Raw genomic sequence first — 16,531 nt, 5'->3', positions numbered from 1 at the left:
TACTTCAGAAAAAGATTCCTTTAATAAATTTCATACAAAATAAACTACAGCTAAATGAAGGCAAACAGGAAACGAAAGGAATGATATCTCTGCCCCGCTGATAACAATGACAAGACTTGGGAAGAACACAGAACGGGGGATTAACTTCAACTGAATAGGTACAGTGAGACAAAACTAGAGATGATGTTAAGTGCCGATGGAGGAATTCCAATTATGTTTAACAACTTGAGTACACACTCTGCCTCTTCTCTTGCTTCTTCAACTTCACAATCATTCAGTTTTCTCTGCGGTATCGGATGAACAAATGGCCAAAAAGAAAAAATCCTAGGCGGTACAAAAGGCTCATTAGGAGGTGTCCATTGTAGGTGCTTCTGAAATATGAAGAAAGAGACACATTATTGCATCGTGGTCATAAATGTTTAATGAAGTGAAGTGTTTCTCTAAAGGCCGTCCAAAAAAATGAACTTTCCTTGTCAGTGGTCATTATATGCTTAGCAACGGTGAATTATCAAATATAATTCACCGCCGGAAGTTGTGAAGGGCCCATGCAAGTGAATGGAGCGTTCCGCGGCATTGAGAAGAGCGTGTATGTAATAAAGTGAAATAATGAACATATTTCAGCCAGGTTGACGTGATCGTTCCCCTGATTGAACCGAGTCACGGTCGTACGTGATGAAAACCCTTGGTGAGATATGGTCGGCCGACTATAAAATGTATATATAAGAGTCTCTGTATAAAGGGCAGCTATAAAGACTAAGAGCATTGCTTGTGGTCGATGCACAATCTTTTATTTATTCAGGGACCAAATGTAGAAATGGGGTGATTTGGGACCACACATTTGGATTTCAACCTCTCAATGTTTTCACATGGTTTGGTCGGCTTGACAATGTCCTGAGTAAACACTAACCAAACCAAACTCGGAAGGATTACCCTCATCCCTGAAACCGGAAATAATCATTAGAATTCAGGTGCCAAAACGACCTCAGTGATGCCAGCAGACGGCTACGATGGTTTGAAAACAGAGTGGTATTGTCCTTTAAAAAGAACCTGGCTGTCAAAAAACCTGGGGTTCTAACCAAAAACACAGGGCTCAGGGCCCTTTGAGCAATGCCATTTGGTTCTCACGCTGCTCCTACCAATGCTTAAGGCACATTGAGAACCCTAGCGGCCATCTTGGTTATTGGTTGTAAACGCCAGCTGAATGCGGAATCACGCATTCAGCTGGCGTTTAGAACCAAGAACCAAAATGGCCGCTAGGTGAATAGGGCCCACAGAAGGTAGTAGCTGTGTTTGAAATCGTTCCTTATCACGGATATAGTGCACTTTATAGGGTGCTCGCCATTTTGTAGTGGTGTTCGAATTCTCAGTGGTTAATTTCATGCACTATATAGTGCACTTAAAATACCCAATAAAATACCCGGTCGTGTTTTTCCGAAGGAGAAGAAGAAGCTGAATAACCGTGAAAACGAATACATTTAATGATGGAGTCTCCGGCTTTCGTTTAGAAATGTCAACAATTTATTTGGAATCTAACATAGAAAATGTAACATTTATTTGGAATCTAACATAGAAAATTTAACATTCAAAATTAATTAAAAAAAACTTGAACAAGGAAATGTAACTCTCAACATCAATACAACCTCCAGCTTTCCTCGTGAGTACCCGGATTGTTTACATGATGTGGCCGCATCTGTCTGCGTCACACAAATACCCGGCGCATTTACTGACGCACATGACGTTTAGAAATGTTCAGCGTAGTGTCCGAATTCTCGTTTTTTCGCTCCCCATATAGTGCACTATATCATGAACACTATATAGGGAATAGAGAGTGAGTGTATAGGGAACGATTTCGAACACAGCTAGTGTCTTCAAATACTTTGACTTAAGGGGTGGTCATTCCAGAGAGGTGAACCGTCAGCGGTGAACTTACGCGTTTCATTGAAGAGGAAGGAGTCCTGGTACTCCTTCATGTACTGGGAGGACCTGGCCTCGTCCAGGAACAGAGAGTACACCCTCTTGATGTCCTCCACCTGCACCTCTGTCCCCTGGACAACACAACCACACACATTAGTTTGTTAAGGTTCAGCACCACCTAGAGGTCATCCGCTACTGACGCGTACTGGTTTGGTGTACTGTAGCAGGGAGCATCTTTCATGTATTCATGGACCTCTGTTTTAATATCAGGTCTGATGTTGACGAGCCCATTAATATAATCGACCCTGTAGTGACATCACACAGGAGCCTCCTAGACGCATGATGGCTAGTTCGCAGGCTGAAGGTGATCCATCCTCATCAGGTTAATGCGTTTGTCTAGCCTCAGCCTCTCCTGTTCAAGCCATGCAGTGTCTCCACCAAACCAAAGATATAATTGGCATATAGACAAAGCAGAATGTATTTTCTAAGTAGAGACCCCCTTATATCCTTTGAGCAAGTGGTTTTAACCACACGTTAAATAACGGGTTTGCTTTTCGGAAAACACAGTTCACACTGTACGTCAGTGGGGGTTTGTCTTGCTAGCGTGTCAATCAAGACCACCTTCTACGGGGGGGGGGGGGGAGGCTGGGACACGTGATGTGATGTGAACTGTGTCAAAAGCCTTTCCGTGCAGAATGGCTAGCCCTGGGACTAGCACAAAGAGTAGCACCACACCAGCGCGTTGCTGTCAAGGGCGCGCAGAGGGAAGGATGTTTACCCTGCGCTTGCGACACACCAGGCCGGCGGTGCTGATGAGCTGGATGGCGTAGCGCAGCGACGTCTCCATGCCGATACGGGTCAGCACCGTGTGGGCCTCCTCGCTCATCTCCACGTCCTCCTCCTCACACCTGGACAACGTTAAAGGCACACACGGTACCTCTATTTAACACCCACGGCCGTCAGAGCCCGTCTGCAATACGTCTGGTGCATTGCATTGAAGCGTTTGTAGCTTATGCTTATTTGCAATACCATCCCTTTATGGGGTATTAAAACCACATTTGTAGCATTCTAGCACAATATTCACATATGGTAACGTCTGCAGTGGTCTACCATGTAGGACGCTTGCTAGTGGAAAAGGGGTCACCCAGGATGTGGATGATTTGTTTTCTACAGCTATGGGTTATAAATGTATGTTATAATTGTCCGATTGGAGCATCAACCCTTTCTAGACGGTGTTCATTCAAACTGAAACACACCCGACAGTTCTGATGAACCCCAAAGAAAAGTGGTATTAATTAAGAAATATCAATATTTTAATGGGGGGGGGGGGGGATACAAAACAATATCAGGGACACCTTGGCCCCCTGGTGGCCCCGCTCACCTGATCTTGAGGATCTGCCGCGTCTCCTTCTCGGTGTAGGGCTGGGTGGCGATGATGAGCAGGCGGTCCAGCAGGTCGATGGGGATGCCGTGGGGGCTCTGGTAGTTGGTGCCTCGGATCCTGCCGGGAGAGAGAGACCATGAGGCGCAAGTGTTTCAGCGGAGGACCTTCCCCTGACCCTGTCGTCGGGAAGGGGGGAGGGACGGGAAGGAGAGGAGGGACGGGAAGGGGGGGAGGGACGGGAAGAGAGGAGGGACGGGAAGAGAGGAGGGAGAGGAGGGACGGGAAGAGAGGAGGGACGGGAAGGGGGGGAGGGACGGGAAGGAGAGGAGGGACGGGAAGGGGGGGATGGACGGGAAGTGGGGGAGGGACGGGAAGGGGGGGGGGGACGGGAAGGGGGGAGGGACGGGAAGGGGGGGAGGGACGGGAAGGGGGGGAGGGACGGGAAGGAGAGGAGGGACGGGAAGGGAGGAGGGAGAGGAGGGACGGGAAGGGGGGGAGGGACGGGAAGGGGGGGGGGGGGGGGAAGGGGGGGAGGGACGGGAAGGGGGGGAGGGACGGGAAGGGGGGGGGGGACGGGAAGGGGGCGGGGGGCCGTACCTGGTGATGCCTCTGTTGGTGGCCATGATGAGGACCGGGGACAGGTCGGTCTCCAGCGCGCGGTTCAGGAAGGAGAAGCACTCCATGTCCAGCATATGCACCTCGTCGATGAACAACACCTGCCGAGCGAGTCACAACACCTCCCGTCACTCAGGATGGAACCTCGACCTCACTCATCACTTCTGAGGCAGATGCAAACGCCCATAACGGGTAGAATTGGCCAATATGGCAGACTGTTCTTTTACATAAAATCCTGCATTTCGTAACTATAACATGTAGGCAGGCACAATACATGGGAACATCATTGTACAGGAGCCAAACACACACGGGCAGACAGGCGGAGAGGCAGAACAAAAGTCTCGTACCCCGGGGATGATCTCGGCTTTGCCCTCTTCCCTCCACTCGGACACCTTGGCGTTGATCTGCTCGCGCACCTCCGACTTGATCTCCCCCGTGTCCCCGGAGAAGAGCGCCAGGAAGCCCTGCGTCCGGCTGTTGATGACGTCGATCTCGTGGAGGGACACCGTGTGCACGACCTCCTTCCTCTTCTGCAGCTCCCCTTCTGGACACTGCACGAACTGCGTCTGGAGAAGGGACCAAGGGAATTCTTCCTTTAATTAGAATAATGAATGCATACAGATTAATGTGATGGACAGAAATCTGTCCATCACCCAGAAATCTGTGATTAACTTATCATTATTTTATTAAGCGTTATGATGTTCCTTGAGAATCAGAACAGCATAAATGCAATCGCAACATCCCGGGATTTGATGTCTGTCAATTTCCTTTAAGCCGATTCAATTGGAGGGACTATATTTTCCCTCTTGGATTCCCAGTCAACCTTTGAGACCATTTCCCCGAAAAGATATTCAGCAGGTGTGCAGTGGATACATGCATGTGTGACATGTGTTTATTTAAGGGATAATTTTAGATAATGTTTCTCCATGCTTTAAATATAATTTCTAATTATACAACTAATAAAAGCTCAGAGGGCCTCCTAATTCTTCAGTTTTCACAGCACTTAAAGGTGAAGTCAAAGCAGTACCTGCGCCCCCATAGCGTCGTAGTCCCTGGCTCTCGTGAAGGAGCGACCCAGCTTGCTGATCTTGCCGGTGGCCTTGTCGATGGTTATTACATCACTGGGACACAAAGAAAAAAAAGGTATATGAAATGAAACAACGTAGGCTTCCAGAACAGTATGGAGCACTTGGACGATGCATCCTAGCAACATGATGATGATGATGATGATGATGATGATGATGATGATGGAGGATGACCTCACCCAGCCTGAACCTTCTCTTTGCTGAGGCTCTCGATCATCTTGTTACCCAGGTCGTAGATGGTCTCCATCTCTGTGGTCTTCAGGGTCAGCTTGCCCACCTTGGCCCCCTGGCACCAGATGATTGGAGGTTATTGAACATTGAACTAGCGTTGTTTAGAATGTGTAAACACATTTTGCTAATATTTTTTACACTGTACAACCTACCGTCCCTGTGGCGGGCCGATCAATCTGGATCTCCACCACCTCTCCCTCGATGATCTCAGTTTCCTCTCTGCAAGAGAAAATAAACAACCACATTATTATCCATATTCATCTGTACACCAGGGTAGGATCTTTTATCTTGTACACCAGGGAAGGAAATAAACCCTACTTAAGCACTGCCATTTATCAAGGGTCATTTTGACTAATTAACAGGGCCATGTCATAACATTCTGAGAAAAAAATTGTTTAGATGTTGCATGACAGAGCAACATTCATTGACTCCCAACTATTAAATAAAACTGACCCATTTCGCAAATACTAAGTAAACACAGAACCTTTTTGTTCCATAAATATTTTACCAATTCAAGATATTTTTAGGGGACAAATAACCCAAGCGCCATTGTACACAATGAAAAAAACATTAAAGAGTTATTTTGTGCTATTGTGGTTCTGTGTACTTACTTGATCCTCACGCCCATGGCCTTTCTGAAAGCCTGGCTCAGTGCTTCCGTCTTGCTCATCTCCAGGGAGAAGATCTCGCTGCCGGCCATGGCAGTGAAGGGCGTGTCGGTGCCCAGAGCCTGGGCGATACCTGAACACACAATAACAACACATGGTCATCTAGAGAAGAGTTTATCAACCTACCAAAATGGTGTAATGTAGTAATTTAGGTCTTCATGACCTACCTGTTGTCAAACATTAGCAAGAAGCCACAGTATTCCCTCCATAAGACATGGATCTGAGCTGAAATCAGTGACTGACTAACAAATAGTCAATAAAATACTATGGACGACCAATATAAATGATCAGCAGTAACAGCAAGATCACTGCCATCTATAGAAGGTGTTTTGCACAGCGGCCGTACCCATGGCGATAGCGGTCTTTCCTGTGCCGGGTTGACCCGCTATGAGGACAGCTCTTCCGGCGATGTGGCCGTCCTTGATCATCTCCAGGATGACTCCCGCAGCCCGACGAGAGGCCAACTGGCCCACCATCCCCTGGGACACCTGCCAGCAAAACTGATGCTTTAGGTACTCTCCGGGCTCAATAGAGTTGACTAAAACTCTGCCACGAGTAACAACTTAAAATCATGACACAACTGTAGCGGTTGGCATGCACTCAGTTGTCCCCACAGACCTCACAGCGATGCCATAGGTGAGGTGATGTTTGACATGTTAAACCTATGGTTGACATTTAATTGATTATCTTAGCAGATAAGCAGTATTTATATAGTTGTTCATTTTTATTTGTAGTTGCCTAATTGGCTTAATCTTATGACAGGGACGAGATATGACTAGGAAACACTACTAATTTGCACCTGGAGTCCTAAGCCTAATGAAACGTCGACGGTAGCCCACCTGTCTTGGCTCCAAGGCATCATCTAAACCAAGGCCACGGATGTGGGAATGAGCACCTAAACAAAACAAATGAGGTTCTCAATCGTGTCAGAGGTCAACATATTTACTCAGAAATAGTTCTGCATGAAGTGTTAATCATGGCATATTGTGATGTGATGTCACGGTGAATGGGTCTTCTCACCGATCCTCTCGATCCGTGTGATGTCCCGGACCTCGGGCACCTTGGTGGTCGACATCTGTGTGATAATTAGGAGCCGACAGACAGTCAGGTACGAGTAATGAGGTACGGGTTTATTGACGAGTTGGTTGTCATAGTGACCGCTGGACGTTACACACGCAAACACAACCGCATGAGCAACGGGACACAAGTTATCCGTTTGTTCACATTTGTTTTTTATAGCAGAGGAAACTCCAGGCATCGTACCGGATACCCTTTTGAATTCAATATATTGAACCATCTTAGTTGCAGTGAGAAAGTAAACTAATGTGACGTTAGCGCCAGCTAACGTGACGATTGCTAGTTAAGCTAGCTCCATGCCTAGCTTTTCTCATTTAGTTTTAATTGCACGGGTCTCGTTCCTCGCCAATAAGTCTTGGATAGAAAACTAACTAATGATCTTTACAAAACACAAAGAGCGCCCTGATTAAATTAAGTATATAGTTATTAGTTTATGTCATATTTAACATTGATTTATGAATGAACTCACCTGTGCAGCCATACTGTTGAGCACGCGAATACAGCGCCGCGTATTTGGGTGCGCAGAACAAAACCGTCCGTGGTGCAACAACGACTGCAGGCGGCACCTGACCCATCTGACTTACCAACGACAAATAAACCGCCACATTATGCAATCAACTATTTGTTTAATAAAATAAGAAGAATTGCATGCATAAAAGCTACAATTCTTTTTTTCTCATTTATCATATTCGAATTTGGGCCGAACGGCTATTACATACGAATACAAAGTCGTTCCTCTGTTAAAGATATCTCCACCAGGGGTAGCTGTTTTTCCTAGGATGTTCGATTGAGCCAGCTGAACTTTTCAAATAAATGTGCGTATTAAAGATACGTTTTCATAAAATGACAGTGTTTACCCTTTTTGACTTTCTATTATTTATAAGAAATAATGAATTACTTAGGTTGTCAGGCTAATGAAACTGTAGACGTTTATGTAGCTCTACGCAAATACAATGTAATACATGCGTTAATTAGAGATATACGAGAGAGCACTTGAAACATTAAAGCAGAAAACAAACTGTATAATACAATTTCCTTTTATTTGCAAATATATAAAAATTTCAATTGGCATTTAAATATTCATTGATTGATCACGTCACATAGACGATAGAGCCTGTGAAACATTCCAGTAAGTACAATACAACGCTTTATGAATCATATGCGATTTACACATCCTAAATTTGTCTAAGTAGAAAACCATCGTCAACAAAAATCATCTTCTGTGTACACTTAGATCCGTCAACATCACATTAAATGTCATTTTAACACCACCTCTGTCTCTCTCCGCCTATATAACTCCAACTTCTTATCTTCCTTAGTATACACACACATATATTCCTTCTCCTCATATAATCTATATCCTCATCAACAACAACAACAACAAAACAAATCACAGATGATCATTGATGGCTGGGCTGCCCTGCCGGCGCTGCCCTCACAGCTGACCGATGGTGATGGCCGACTCGTACCAGACCCAGAAGCCGGCGTACACGGCCTCGCTGAAGGAGGCCTTGAAGCGGTGGATCAGCGTCATGGTGTCCCCCACGCTGTAGAAGGCCAGCGTGCCGCCGGCGTGGTCCAGGAACACGCCGATGCGCGGCGCGTACGGCGCGTTGATCTCCAGCTGGTCCTTGCTGTGGCGCGCCGAGTAGCTGCTGTCCGAGCAGAACAGGCTCCAGGACTTGCGGTTGTAGCCGATGCGGCAGGTGTCCCCGTAGCCCGTGCGCTTGATGCCCTTGTAGGTGATCCCCAGGGCCGCCCCCTCGCCGCTCCAGTCCACCTCCCAGTAGAAGGGCCCGCCCGACAACGGCTCCTTGCACAGCACCTGGGGCAGGCAGTCGAAGCGGGCGGGGCTGTCCCCGTACGCCTGGGGGTCCCGCTTCAGGGCCGCCTTCCGGTTGTTCCGGGACAAGTACAGCTGCCGGTAGGCCGTGTTGGGGTCCAGGGTCAGCTGGCAGGCGACTGGACAACAGAAAGGACGTTCGCTCATGAGTGCACTGCAACTACACACTGTTAAGTTTCCTCCTCAGAGCCGACACCAGACAGAGTTTAGTACGGATTAGCGTATCACAAACAAAGTTTATGATATTGTACACATGCTAAACCGTTATATACACACCATCTCGTCCCCGTCCCCCCCGGCATCCCATCCCAGCAGCAGTTAAATAAATCATTGCCAGTCCAAGGGTTAGTCCTGTTAGATATTTACTACTAAGTGTTATAGTGCTGGTATTCAGCCCCGGGGCTGTAGACGCAGCACAGCGTTCCCCCGGGGGGATGGATTGTCACCTGCCTGCTGATGTGAGTACCCCCATCCCAGCCGGTCACAGCTGGTGGGTGACCCGGCGGGTCCGGCCAGACCTGGCTGGCCTATCATCTGGAATGCCAGAGGTTTCAGAAAGGTTTGTGATGTTCCCCCAGGGTCCAAATATTTACTCTTTTAGAATTGTGTCTTTTGACCTGCCAATGTGGAACAACCGACCTGCCAAACGGTCAAATGTATCCATCATTGGCCGGTGGCAGGTGTTTATTTTGAACCCTGTGTTCACTACAAACGGGCATGCATTGAGCTTGAGCGTTTTGCTTGCAAGCCATTGCCAAGCCAAGGAGTTTCTTCTCCAAAATAGTAATTTTAGCTTTGTGCTACGAAGCACCCCTGCTGTTACGAGAATGGCATGCAACAGCATTATCAGCTCACATAGCAATGCGTGACTAACTGCCAGTCTTATCTTAATTCTGCCATTTTGTATCTGATCGCACTTCCCTTGCCGACTGAAACACATTAGCTCCAATTAGCGCTAATGTCTGCACTTTAGTGGAACTTTGTAAAAGCAGCCACACGGGTTTGCTCTGTGTAGTGGTTCAGTTTTCTGGCGTATGTAACATCCAGAAAAGAGCAGTGGCATTAATACAAAAAGCATAATTTGCAATTCATTCATTCATTCATTTGATGAAGGTCCCACAATAATCAGGTATATATTATCTTGGTATATATGTTTTGGGCAAAAAATAAGATTCAATGTAATTGTACTAAAGAAGCTAACAGTTGAAGGTAAACAGCCAGGCTGGTGGGGAACTAACAATTCTCCTGTGTTATGCGTTCCCAGGGGCCTTGACAATAAAACAAACATAACCCCAGAATTTCCTCAGAACATCCCCCTCAGAAGAAGTTAATGAATGATTGAATAATGTTTTTTGCATTTGGTTTGGTTCATGCGTTCAAATGCTACTAGATCAATTGTTTGTGGGACCTGTGTTTGTGCCAGGGAATATAACTCACATCTTAAGAAGTCTTCCCTGTGCTTGGGTTCCTGGGTGGGCATTGATCGGTACACGGCCACTTCATCAGCTGCGGTAGCTGATACAAGGATAAAGAAACATGGATCATTTAGTCATTTCTCAGAAAAGTAAAGTAACAGTTCTCAAAAGTTACATTATTTAGCAAAGCAACGTGATGTTAAACGTAGGCCTACAAACCGTTATTAAGCATAATAATGGGAAAAGATTTTTTTAAGAAGCATTTTTTCCAAATCGCTAGGTTTCTTCTCTAGAAAGATTACAGAAAAGCTCCTTTTGTTTCCAAATGCTGACCAAATATCTGAGGACGATAAGGAAGCGTTGAGGCCACACAAGGGGACCTTGCCCGCAAATAATTACATGGTTGCCATGACTACATCCAAAATAAATCAAGTTGCACAACATGTTTATGATAGAGAGGGTAAGAATGAAACTCTACATCAGTGTCCTGGCTCTGGGCCAGTACCATAATTACAGCACAGGTTTCGTCGTACTCAAACTACAAGTTCAACATGGCTGACCTTTGATCGTAGACCTTCTCTTGCCCTCCTTATCCTCCAGCTGACAGAACGGCATCTTGTTAACTGCAGTGACAAGAAGAGGTTTGGTTAGAAAACATCATGGGTTATTGTTATGACGATTGGGACACTTTATCCCTAATAAACCCTGTGTGGTCACGGGTCTCCACTCGCCTGTCTTGGCCATCTTGACCAGCTCCTCGTTGCCGAACTCGCTGAGCTGCTGCTTGATGTCAGAGACGGACTTGGTGATCTGGCCGAAGGAGAAGTAGGGGTTGACGCTGACGGTGGGTAGCTCCTCCGCATCCGTCTGGGCGATGAGCATCTGGTAGCTCTGGGGGAGAGGGGAACACAAACACACACACACTCAGCGAAAACAAAGAACAGAAGAGGCATACCCTATGCCGGAGATGCACGGAAGTGTGGGAAAGCCATTGTATCAGCTTCGTATGCAATAAAATAATTCCACTTTATTGCATTGAATGACTTGTTTAGCCTTTCGTTTCTATACTAATGAAGTGGTTTTATTATGGATCACCGGGGTCTACCTGGATGAAGTGGATGTGGTCCTCGGTGCGGGACAGCTGCGTGATCTCGTTGTCGCGGCGCTTCAGGTCGGCGATCTCGTGGGTCAGCCGGTCCATGTGACCCTCGGCGTTGCTGAGCGCCGCCCTCTTGTTGGACGAGATCAGCTTGGACATCTCCTGCTGCATCTTCTCGATGGAGCGCAGCATGTCGCTGAAGAGCTTCTCGCACTCCTGCATGGCCTGCTGGGCTGAGCTCTGGACAACGAGGAGGAGGAGGAGGAGGGAAACACATGAGATCACCAGGTCAGGAATGTCGTAAGGGCAGATACTGGTTTTACTGCTGCAGCCACTGATTGATAACAGAGACAGATAGATCGCCGTCGTTACGATTGCGTAACGAAATGTCCAAGAAGGCGGAATGTTTTTGTTTTCGTATTTCTTGCGATTCTTTTGGGCTTACACACCTTGAGCGAGTCCACCGCCTGTTTCAGCTCCTCCATCTGCTTCATGCGGTCATGAATCCTCTCCTGGATTTCGGCCTGGGTGGCGCCCAGCCGTTGCTATGGAAAGAGAAAAAGAAAATAAACAGGTGGAGAAGATTACATTAGAACAATGCCGCCCTGTGATCGAGTCGGCATCGAGAGATTACACTGGAAGTTATCAGCAAGAACTAACACGGCAAAGCGGAGCCAGAGTCCAGTGAGAGTCACGTTGCATTTAGGTCGCCAACAGCAGACCCATGTTAACTGAACGAACTCATAGAGCACAAGCATTTCCTCCTTTATGCATTTCTAACCGTCAGCTCGCCCTGCTCATCCAGCTCAACAGCAGTCAACAGCGAAACATTTGCATTTCGTTCGGTCGCAAACGATAGCAGAACCGCGTCCTTGTATAAATAGACCTGACGTAGGTTTAACAGAACGTGACTGACACACCATCGCGTCAGCAGCCCCTCTCCAAGCAGTCCTCGCCCGATAAAGAGACAGCAACAGTGGGGGGGAGAGAGAGAGAGAGAGAGAGGGGTCCTACCTGCTCCTCGGCCCGCTCCTGCTCCGCCGACACCATGTCGTGGCCCTTGTGCTCCTTGACGGTGCACAGCACGCAGATGCACATCTGGTCCGTCTTGCAGAAGAGCTCCAGGCCCTTCTGGTGCTGGGGGCAGATCTGCCGGTCCAGGTGGCCGATCTCGTCCACCAGCTTGTGCCTCTTGAAGGTGGCCGACTCGTAGTGGGGCTTCAGGTGCTTCTCGCAGTACGACGCCAGGCACATGAGGCACGACTTGACCGCCTTGTGCTTCTTGCCCACGCAGATGTCACAGCCCACGTCCTGGGCCCCCGCGTAGCCGCCGCTGCCGCCGCCGCCGCCGCCTCCTCCATTATAGTCGGGGGAGGGCGGCGGGGGAGGGAAGGCCTCGGAGGAGGAGCGGGGGGGGCAAGGAGGCGTAGCGCGAGCTGCCGACCCGGCGCGGCGTGGGCCTCTTGTGGTACGAGACGCGGCACTGGGGGCAGAGGAAGGAGCCGGACGGGTCGGTGTGGTCCCAGTAGGTCTTCAGGCAGATGGAGCAGAATACGTGTCCGCACGGGATGGACACGGGGTCCCGGAGGGACTCCTTGCACAGGTGGCAGTGGTCGTGGTCGTGGTCGTGGTCGTGGTCCATCTGGGCGACGTGAGGATCAGGGGGGTTTGTTTGTTGGTCGGTGGATTGTGTTTTTTCCCCAATGCAGGCGGAGAGCTTCCGTTGGAGGTGTGTGCCCTTGAGTGTGTCGGGGCAAAGTGACAATCTAATCAGACAGGTAGTACAGGCACACGTTATATAGAGTAAATAGAGGCGGAGGCTAAACTGGTTGAGCCGATACCAGTTAAACAGAGGGTTGGGCCAGGTGAGGAGAGAATAAACACTGCAATCAGATAGGCTTCTGAAGGCGGAACCGAGGTGAAATGAAGGGAATGACAGCACGGAAGAAATGGCGGCTTCAGAATTCCAGCTTCAGGGAGGACTTGAACTTGACTGTGCCACCGAACACATCAGACAAGTGTTACAAATTGGATACATGTTGCGGGTTTTAGGATTCCAAGCATATGCCACAGAGCATAGATACGCCTAGTCCTGTTGTTGCAAACCTATAAAATGCACACCATTGTCTCCACAAAGCAGTGTTTATAGCATGACCAACCTTTTTACCTGCCTAACAGAGAGTTGTTGACCGGGTTTCAACAAACCTTCCTCTTGAATAAGTGAGACTCAAACCAAGTTTCACCATCTTTAGGAATAGTGAGCCGTTAATCATCAACCCTGTTTTACGTCCCTCTTTATTACCTTTGACTTCTAATTAACTAAAACCATCATCCCTTTTTCAGAAACAAACAACAAAGTCAAATCCAAGCAATTAAGAGTACCGTGGCCATTTGCAGGTAATGTTTCCCTTTCTTATTGTATCCCCCCCCCCCCCCCTCCCCAACTCTCTCTGGGCTCCTCCTCCTCAACATGCAGAGTATCAGGGTTGTGTAAACCAAGGGTGGAATGTGACTAAGCTTGACAGTCCAGATAACAGGAGGGCCAGGCTGAACAGATTCCATTGTGTTTGGGGGCCAAGCGTGCGTGCGTGCGCGCGGCACCAGCCGAGCCTAGAGCCCAGCACTTTGCAGGCTCCTTTTCATCAACAGCAGCATGGCACGCCTCGGAGAGGTGGTGTCATCCACAAATATTACCGTCATGTTTTCTTACGGTCCACGCGGTCAATCTCGGGTCAACATCTGAGTCATTTTTGTTTATTCATCATTGTTAGATGCTTCCGAGATTTACCTTTATTGTTTACTTGAAGAGAAATATTGGAATTTATATATTTTAATAAATATTGTAATTCATATTTTAACTAAATATTAAGCAAAAAACAGCAAGAATTTTTTTTTTTCCCTAGATATATTATGTTCCAAATAATGTTCTTGACTGCCACTATACAAAATACAATGCGTTGTTTATAATAGAGTTTTCTTTCCTTGTCATTTTACCATGCCATCACATTTACTACAGGAAATTTGCATGTCATGTTGATGTAGCAAAATATATGAGGATTAGGCAAAGCTAGGGTAAGTCAATGCCATCTTTGAAAGTTGCACACCTGTATTCATCTCATCATAAGGTTATATTTCAAAGTACACCCAATGCCCCTCAAGGGCTTCAGGATACTATACGAAGTAATACGGTCTTTGTTATCTGACTGATGTAGTAAAACACTTGAACCGATATGTCAAGTGAACTTTGGGACCATGAAACTATAAACATAAAAAAAAGATGTTGCCGTTACAGTTATTGTAATTCATAACTAAATCACCACCACCTATAAATTAACAACATTGAGGAGGGTGGATCTATGATAATGCAATGGACACTTGAATATGGAGCTATGACCAAATGCTAAGTAATTATTATATTTATTTTTCAAAGTGGGGCGAAAGTTTAGGAAAATTCACTGTTATTTTGACGCATTGTTTCATATCCCCTAGTATATTGACGACCGGTAAAGGCCTTTAATATCTTAAAAAAACTCAAAGGTATAACGATTTATCAGAGATATAAATGCAGCAGTTTCTCCTTCCGTGTATACGGTTTACTCATGAATCTTCTCTGGAAAATTCTTGTCTTATAACAAACACCTCCTTGCTTAATCCAGGCTTTGGTCTCGGGTTGAAGCATTGGACTGAGTCGCAGGGGCAGGGGGGGATGGGGGTGGGGGTGAGGTCTCGACAACGCATGCTTTATAGTGGCCATGCATCCTGTTGTTGCAAACCAGGCCTGCGCGGCCACCACTGCTCCTCCTATTCTTCACCTTGTGTTTCCACTCCGAGCTACAAAGCCACCATTGTTCCCCCCCCCACAGTACCTCAAGTATCATGCTTTCATAGGCCCGTCAATAACACACAGCGCCTCCTGGCCCGCTCTCCATGCTCAAGCAGCCCCCCATCTTGTTCCCCGCTTCCCCACTAAGTTAACGTAAGAGCACTCTGCACAACGCCCTTTGACCCAAAAGACAGTCGACCCATGAACTTGGATTAGAGTGAGGGTCGGGATTTATTTAGGTATTGCATTTTTGGAAAGGCAATTTAGAAGTGTTGAAATACTTTTGAGCGAATGTAATTGGAATTACTTTTCTATTGATACAAATGAAAGCATTATTGATGTATGGTATCATTGATATTTCCTAAACAGGTAACTTTTACTAGGTTATCTCTATTCGTTCTCTATGGCAGGTAAAAGCCAGTTTTTTCTCACCTAAATCGAAGCAGTTGAATACCGAGTACCTATCCCAACCCTCTCTGTTGCTCTCTCCACCAGTTAATCATTCAACACAGAACCACTACATCTTCTACAGAGTAGATGAAGAGTAATCTCTTAATCCCTCCAAAAGAAAGTGAAGTACCAGCGTCTGATCTTAAACCTGACCATATAAGGAGAGGGGGGAAACTGGCTTTGAAGTGATTCAACAAGTTTACTAACAGGAGGGGACAACAAATTATTTACATTGGAATGTAAAAACCAACAATGTTTCGTTTTTGGTCTTTCGGCCACCACACTAAACACAAACACTAACAATATTACGCTTCAAAGTGACTTTCATGTGAACGGTTAAAATACACGAAACCTGCATAGGAAGTGTATCACCACAGAAACAATGGACCCGGCCCAAAGGAAATGCTAATGAGGGCCGATGATGTCAGCAGACACTTATGCACAGAGCAGAAGGAATTCTTTCCACTAGTAGGCATGAGATAGTTGCAAAAATCAAGATGGCATGAACAGGATGTTTGGGTGACTAACAATACAATGTAGAAGTATTTCAAATATTTACGTCTGCAAACTTGACAGCAATGGTGAACATGTTTGCGTGTGCATTTTGAGTGAGTGGGTTTGTATGTGTATGTACGCCTCAGTCTTTTTCCTGAGTGTACACATTCGCTCTCTGTTCTCAACTTACAGAATGCCATTTCCTCATCGACGGATGCACCTGTAGAAGTGACCAAACTCGTCTGACGAGCTACAGTGTAAATATTACAACCAGTACATGCAATGCACTGCTCTTGGACAAACAAACCCAGCTATTTACGAGACTATAATTAGGTTGGGCTGAGAGATACAAAAGCTTACATCGAAACTACAACACGGGCCATAACAGTTACTGCCCCTTCCAAAAAACAAACCATATTTTTGTAGCCTACA

The 16,531-nt window shown here is 46.8% G+C and overlaps 2 protein-coding genes across 2 annotated transcripts; both read right to left on the bottom strand.

The window, feature by feature from the left end:
* Positions 1 to 7,526, bottom strand: ruvbl2 (RuvB-like AAA ATPase 2). The gene is made up of 14 exons (XM_030359962.1): positions 7,444 to 7,526; positions 6,918 to 6,972; positions 6,737 to 6,792; positions 6,244 to 6,385; positions 5,841 to 5,970; positions 5,382 to 5,448; positions 5,178 to 5,284; positions 4,941 to 5,034; positions 4,261 to 4,479; positions 3,896 to 4,014; positions 3,296 to 3,415; positions 2,693 to 2,822; positions 1,931 to 2,045; positions 1 to 371 (listed from the first exon to the last, which is right to left on the bottom strand). The coding sequence occupies exons 1-14, from the start codon at positions 7,453 to 7,455 to the stop codon at positions 346 to 348; spliced, it is 1,392 nt and encodes a 463-aa protein (XP_030215822.1). The 5' UTR covers positions 7,456 to 7,526; the 3' UTR covers positions 1 to 345.
* A 467-nt stretch (positions 7,527 to 7,993) lies between these two features.
* On the bottom strand, positions 7,994 to 13,114 carry ftr83 (finTRIM family, member 83). Its single transcript, XM_030359961.1, is given in 8 exon segments — positions 7,994 to 8,936; positions 10,255 to 10,332; positions 10,793 to 10,855; positions 10,964 to 11,123; positions 11,338 to 11,571; positions 11,781 to 11,876; positions 12,346 to 12,750; positions 12,752 to 13,114. Coding segments are annotated over 8 exon segments (1,785 nt in total). The 5' UTR covers positions 12,974 to 13,114; the 3' UTR covers positions 7,994 to 8,409.
* Between the last annotated feature and the right edge of the window lie 3,417 nt (positions 13,115 to 16,531).

Source organism: Gadus morhua, chromosome 7, assembly GCF_902167405.1.
Source record: "Gadus morhua chromosome 7, gadMor3.0, whole genome shotgun sequence".
NCBI classification, from domain to species: Eukaryota; Metazoa; Chordata; class Actinopteri; order Gadiformes; family Gadidae; genus Gadus; species Gadus morhua.
This window is presented reverse-complemented; position numbering and strand designations above follow the sequence as displayed.